Genomic DNA, 6432 nt, shown 5'->3' with positions numbered 1-6432 from the left:
ATTATAAAGCTTCTTCTAGACTAGAACAGTTTTGAAAGAATCGCTCAAATTCTGATATTCCTATATTTTTTTTACAACTGAAAAATGTACTAATGTATTTATTTTAAATTATAATTTTATGTAGTAGCAACCTTTCATTTTTAGTTGTTGTAATAGTTATAATTTAGAATCTTTGTAAAATTTACATGAAAATAGATATATATTTTAAATGATTATATAATTTAATTTTTGAGCCATAATTGCAGTAACAAAATAGGCTTTTTTATTGAAAAACCTGTTTTTCAAGGTTTTAATATAATTTAAGATATAATATTTTATATCGGTTTTTTATAACATTTTAATAAATTAGTGTGTATTAAAGTAAAGGTAAAGGGGTAGGTAAGCATGTAAAGAATAATCTCATATAAATTTCATGATTTTTTATTTTTTAAATACCAAAATCTATACAATAAAAATGACTTACAATCTAATCAATTATTCTATCTACATTTTATAGCTATAAACGGAGTTCAAGGGTGCACAATTCAAACTTAGTTACTTTCCTTAGTATGCATTTAAAAACATAGTTATCAATGGGTACAGTACATATGTGAAAAGGTGTATTGATCTAAGAAATATAAAGAATAATAATTATGTAAATTTTTTTCCTTTGCCATTATGCAAATGAAAAAAAAAATACACTTGAATATAGTACAAATATACGAGATAAACCTACAACTACATTCCTCTCTGGAAAGGCACTATTCTTGTTACGGGTTACATACAGAACCGATGTATTCTTTCTTTACCTATCCAAACACTACTGTAATAATGTATAAATATGCAATATATTCTGCCCATGTTTTTTTAAAATGACTTGTTTAATTAAAATGCTGATTTAAATGAGCTTATTTCCAGATTCCCAATAAATCGTATCAATACAGTCTTTTACATTTCCCATAATACCTAACGCAGACTACACTGCATGACGTGAGTACATAGATGTTAAAAATTGTAATATTCCAATCGCCTTATTAATATAACTGGCCCTCGATACACCCGATTCTACTGATATGACGTAAACTGTCCTCTAGCGATTTTAATACTGTCACATTATATTTAAGCAGTCTTAATTTCCTCTTCTTCCAAATTGCCGATGTATTTATCTACCGGTTTAGGCCTACTGTGTGTCGGGGCACTCTTTGGGTGGGTAAGCCGGACAATCCTCTGACGTATGTGTAGGTGACTGGAGGTCGGAGAATGCGTTTTGGTTGTGATTGCTTTTTGGGTTGTCGGTGACGTTCTATTGGTGAGCAGGACTGCGAGCGGCTGGTTAGGTTGAGGTTTTGGAAAACCCGCCGTAAGGATACTGTCGAACGGTGGCGGCGTTGGCGTTCCGAATTGTCGCTGCCGGAGTCGCTCGAAGAGCTCGAGGAGCGGCCGTCCGTTCGCGCGGTTTCGCAGGACATGCTGTCGTTGCTGCTCGAACTGCCCAGAGAGTCAGCGTCCGCAGATCTTCGGGAGAGGCGTTTACTTAGCGCCTTCAACAACCGTGTCCCGCGAGTTGTTGTCACTTGTTCAGACGGTTCTTCCACTGGTGGACACACCACAATCTTCGGCGCCACGGACTCCCGTCGCGTTGTCGTTTTGGCTGTTTCCCCGACGGTGTTCATCCCCAGCTCGACGAACTGATCACTTGACGCAAAGTCGATTCCCAGCTTGCTCTTCATTATCAACGAACTTAGCACTTTTTGTATTCGTAAATGTCTTTTAAATTTTTTTTCTTTTGGAAAATGTTTTAAGTTGAAACTTTTTCGTAGATCGTACTCGGTAGTAGGGTTAGAGAGTGTATGTTAGCTTTCCGGGTAGGAGTCGCAAACTGCCGCTCTGGACGCAGGGGGCAACTATTTAAGGACTTTTTGGCGCATGCGTGGTAGGGAACGTGTCCGGCCATGCAACTGTTCACGTACACGCAAACCTGACGGTGTCGCCGGCAGGCCTCCACACGCCCCTAAGAAAATAACGCGTGTTTTCTTCCTGCTTTCATTTTTATATCTTCTTGACTTATTTTTAATATTTGCCAGATACTTTTTAAATATGACGAACATTCCCCTCTAATCGTATAAGACAGTGTAGGGTACGACAATAGTCCATCGTGCGGGGATCGAACCACGTCGTCTCGGTGATGAGTCCGACCCTTTTACCGTTGAGCTATTGAGGTTTATTTATTTATTACATACACTAAAAACATACATATAGTGACATTCATAATTTTTTTTTAATTTTTTACAAGCCCTTTACCATCACTTATCATCTCAATTGATGATAAGTGATGGTAAAGGGCTTGTTAGGAGTAGGAGGAATCCACACTACTTCCGGTTTCTACACGACATCGAACCAAAACGCTGAATGGCTTGGCGGTATGTCTTTGTTGGTACGGTGGAAACTAGCCACAGCCGAAGACTCCCACCAGCCAGACCTGTATCAATTAAGAAAATCTCAATCGGCACAGCCGGGGTGCGAACTCAGGACCTCCGTCTTTTAAATCCACCGCGAGTACCACTGTGCCACGGAGGCCGTCAAGTAGGTACTGTTAATATATAGTTCACATTCACTTACAGATACATCTACACAACACTCACAAAGATAAATATTTAGAATATAAATTAAATGAGCTGTTGCTCATTATATGCTCCAAACCAAGCAAAGCGTAGATGCTTTAGATATACAGGCTTCTCTTATATAACATTAATGGACATAACACCACATCATAACACAAATACATTTTCTAAACAATATATTTGGTCTACAATATATAATATTATACTGGTTACGTCAATCTTATTTGTTATTATGTAAATTGTATTAAGCATTATAAAAGTGGTCATAATTTTTACTTATGTTCGTCATGTGTTTTTTAAAGGTATGTTTCTTAGTTTAATTATTATTTTTTTTAGTTTTGATTTTTAGAACCCATTTTTTATTTAACGCAAACTCGTTGTTTTAAGTTACCACTAAGAACCAATAGTAAAAGTTAAAACCTGACCATTATAAATGAATAATTAATTGAAGTAAATGAATAAATAAATAAAAGCCGCAGGCGGATAATTATAATTACAATAAAACTGTTTAAGAATAGACCGCCTGCGTTTTTAACACAGCAATGTGTTATCAAAAAGAATAAGTTAATTATATTAAGTAGGCATTAACCTGAGCCGTGATAACCCAGTGTGTTAGACTCTGGATGTGACTTCTGCCTTCTATTCGAAGGGCGTAGGTTCGAATCCGGTCCGGGGCATGCACCTCCAACTTTTCATTTATGTGCATTTTATGAAATTAAATAACTTGTCTCAAAGGGTAAAGGAAAACATCGTAAGGAAACCTGGATACCTAAAAATTTTCTTAATTCCCTATGTGTGTGAAGTCTGCCAATTCGCATTGGGCCAGCGTGGAGGACTATTATTACTATTTAACAATAGGTGTATAAGTAGCTTTTCATGTAATACATTTCATTTCCAAGCTTTGTTGTCGTTTATATATTCACTATTATACGATTTTTTTATAAGCTAGCGTTTGATAAAAACTTTGAACATATTGAGAGACATGCCTGTGATTTCATGTGCTAGTTTATATGGTTATAGCATCTTTAAACTTAAACTTAATGGTCACGAAGGCACGATCATCTCAGAATGAGAGGGGTTAGGCCAGTAGTTCACCACGCTGGCCCAAAGCGGATTGGCAGACATTACACACGCAGAGAATTAAGAAAATTCGTTACTGTTTGAGACACGTGATATTTAATTTCTTAAATGCACACAACTGACAAATTGGAGGTGCATGCCCCGGACCGGATACGAGCCCAGCCCTCCGAAATCGTAGTCAGAAGTCATATCCACTGGGCTATCACGGTAAACGGCTTAAGCGAAAAGCATTTTGCTAATTAATTTCGCTTTCAATCGATTTATAGTCACACATACATACGAACCGAGACGTAAAACTTGTTGTTCCTTATGATTGGAACCCAGAAGCGGCTGGTATGTCGCGTGAGCACTGAGCAGGTGACACGTGACACTTTTCCACTAAATTAGATTCGATCGTAGCACGTGAAGCTTGCGCCCGACGATTGGTTTCTTCGGAAAACTACGGCGGCACATTTCCCGGCATTCGTTGCAAGTGCAAGTTAATTTGAAAACAGCGGGACTTTCTCCTACTTCATGTAGAATGAACCGTGTAGTTTGTGTTACCTAATGTAGCGATATTTGTTTTCATGCATTGTTTTTCGATTTCGATAACTCTAAATTCTGAAAAGCTTTTATTATGGGGCTGACTTTTGACTAATGCTAGAGCCTCAATAGCTCAACGGTAAGACCGGTCGGACTCATCACCGAGAGGTGGTGGTTCGATTTCTGTTCCGTTGGTCTATTGTCCTACCCACTCCTAATACAGTCATTCCCGACTAGTTGGAGGGGAATGGGAATATTGGTCATATTTAAAATAAATAGCAAATATTCTTTTTTAAAAAAAGAAACTAGAGCAGACGTTAAATTCATCAGATATTTATTTTCTCACAATTTCACCTGATGGTAAGTGATGATGCAATCTAAGATGGAAGCAGGCTAACTTGTTAGGAGGTTGTAACTCCACCGCGCATATGCGCATATTACTGCGACACGGAGGCCGTTTAAAAATTACGTTTTATTCCCCCGTCAGACTCTCTACGTTCGTCCAAGCTCCTAAGTGACACTACTGCGGACCCATTAGTAATGATCAGTAAAAAAACAATTATACCAAAGAGGTCATCAACTGTATGACCGAATAGACCTTTAAAATGCGTCATAAGCCAACACTCAGTACTTTAGTCAACGGTCCAAAACTCTTTTTCTCTTAACGACTTTAGTGACGTAGCATCTCTATCCTCTATTGATTGTACAGCCAGTGATGTGAACAGGTCCATTAATAGGCATTCTAGAAGTACTATTAATAGATTCATCATAATATATTGTTATGTAACCGATTAGGCATTGTTAACATAATTATTCTGCACGTAACATACTGAGTTATTGAAACAAAGCTTCGACGTAGTTAGGCTTTCCGCTTACCAAAGAAATTGTTGTATAATATTTGGACCATCTGTGACTCAGTCTGTGAATTTTTTGAAATAACTATGTTTTCCTAAATGCTTATAGTCATTTTTTCGATATTAAAACACAACGGCTTAATCGATTTTATTGGGACTTTCACTGGAAGATAGCGGAGATTATTGAGCAACATACGAGTATCTTTGTATATATGTTTGTTTATATGTTTGTACGATTGTGGGCTTTTAATGCCTGCTACTCCATTTCCTAAAACCACCGCGATTCAAGGGCTGGACTATAGTGACTTTGGAAGAGGATTTCAAGGGTTTAGATCGTCAACTGTCCTATCTGTAGCTGTCAAAAATATATTTTTTTTGAATATAATATGAGAAACTCTTCATAATATGAGAAACATGTTCCCAGCCGCCAGTCACTTAGCTTCGCGGCAAAAATTTTAAACTTGCTTTTCTTATGTTTCGTTCTATTCTTTATTTTCTTTCTTTATTTTCTCTCTTCTTTCTCTTTTCTTTCTTTTCTTTTCTGTTTTTCTTTCTTTTCTGTTTTTTCTTTCTTTTCTGTTTTTTCTTTCTTTTCTGTTTTTTCTTTCTTTTCTTTCTTTCTTTCTTTTCTTTTTAAGTTATTTCTTTCAGCCTTCATAAAATGAGGTATAATGGCTATTACAGTCTTTCATTCATAAAGGTAAGTATTTCCTTAAAAATTATTTCCTTTCGCTCATAAGGAATTTGTTAGTTACACGGCATTTGCTGGGTTTTTCTCACCTTAACCATTGTGTAGGTAGCTGACTACATTTCGTATGTAAATTAGGCTGCCGTATTGTGTTTGTGTATGTTTGTTTCAATGTTAAATCATTATCTTAGTAAATAATAATTTTATTTTAGATTTTAAACTATCGTGAGTGTTATTCATATTAGTTTATTATGAAACACGGCCATAACTCACGTGAAACATCACGTGAGTGTTTCCTCGGAGTAATCCCGACTAGTTGCGAACCCATACGGGGCCCTTAGTTACGAACTGGTTCTTGCTACGCAGCACGACCATGACTAAGAGCGCCGTAAAGGTTCGAAACGTGAGTTTTGGCCGTGTTTTACGATAAATTAATATTAAGTTATTATTGTTAACGATTAACTATCAGATATTAACGATAATGATTAGTCACTTATATATAATCACTAGCTGACGCCGCGCGGTTTTACCCGCGTGGAAACAGGGATATATATATTCCTTCCTCCTTCCTCGATAAATGGGCTATCTAACACAAAAATATTTTTTCAAATCGGACCAGTAGTTCCTGAGATTAGCGCGTTCAATCAAACAAACAAACAAACTCTTCAGCTTTATAATATTAGTATAG

At 36.8% G+C, this 6432-nt stretch overlaps 1 protein-coding gene across 1 annotated transcript; it reads right to left on the bottom strand.

The window, feature by feature from the left end:
• Window positions 1-404: 404 nt before the first annotated feature.
• On the bottom strand, window positions 405-1846 carry LOC112044917 (uncharacterized). Its single transcript, XM_024080924.2, has one exon. It carries the CDS (start codon window positions 1707-1709, stop codon window positions 1146-1148), a length of 564 nt encoding a protein of 187 aa, XP_023936692.1. The 5' UTR covers window positions 1710-1846; the 3' UTR covers window positions 405-1145.
• Window positions 1847-6432: the final 4586 nt, after the last annotated feature.

This window comes from Bicyclus anynana, chromosome 15, assembly GCF_947172395.1.
Source record: "Bicyclus anynana chromosome 15, ilBicAnyn1.1, whole genome shotgun sequence".
Classification (NCBI taxonomy): domain Eukaryota; kingdom Metazoa; phylum Arthropoda; class Insecta; order Lepidoptera; family Nymphalidae; genus Bicyclus; species Bicyclus anynana.
Note: the sequence above shows the minus strand (reverse complement) of the source record. Positions and strands in the feature narration are given on the sequence as shown.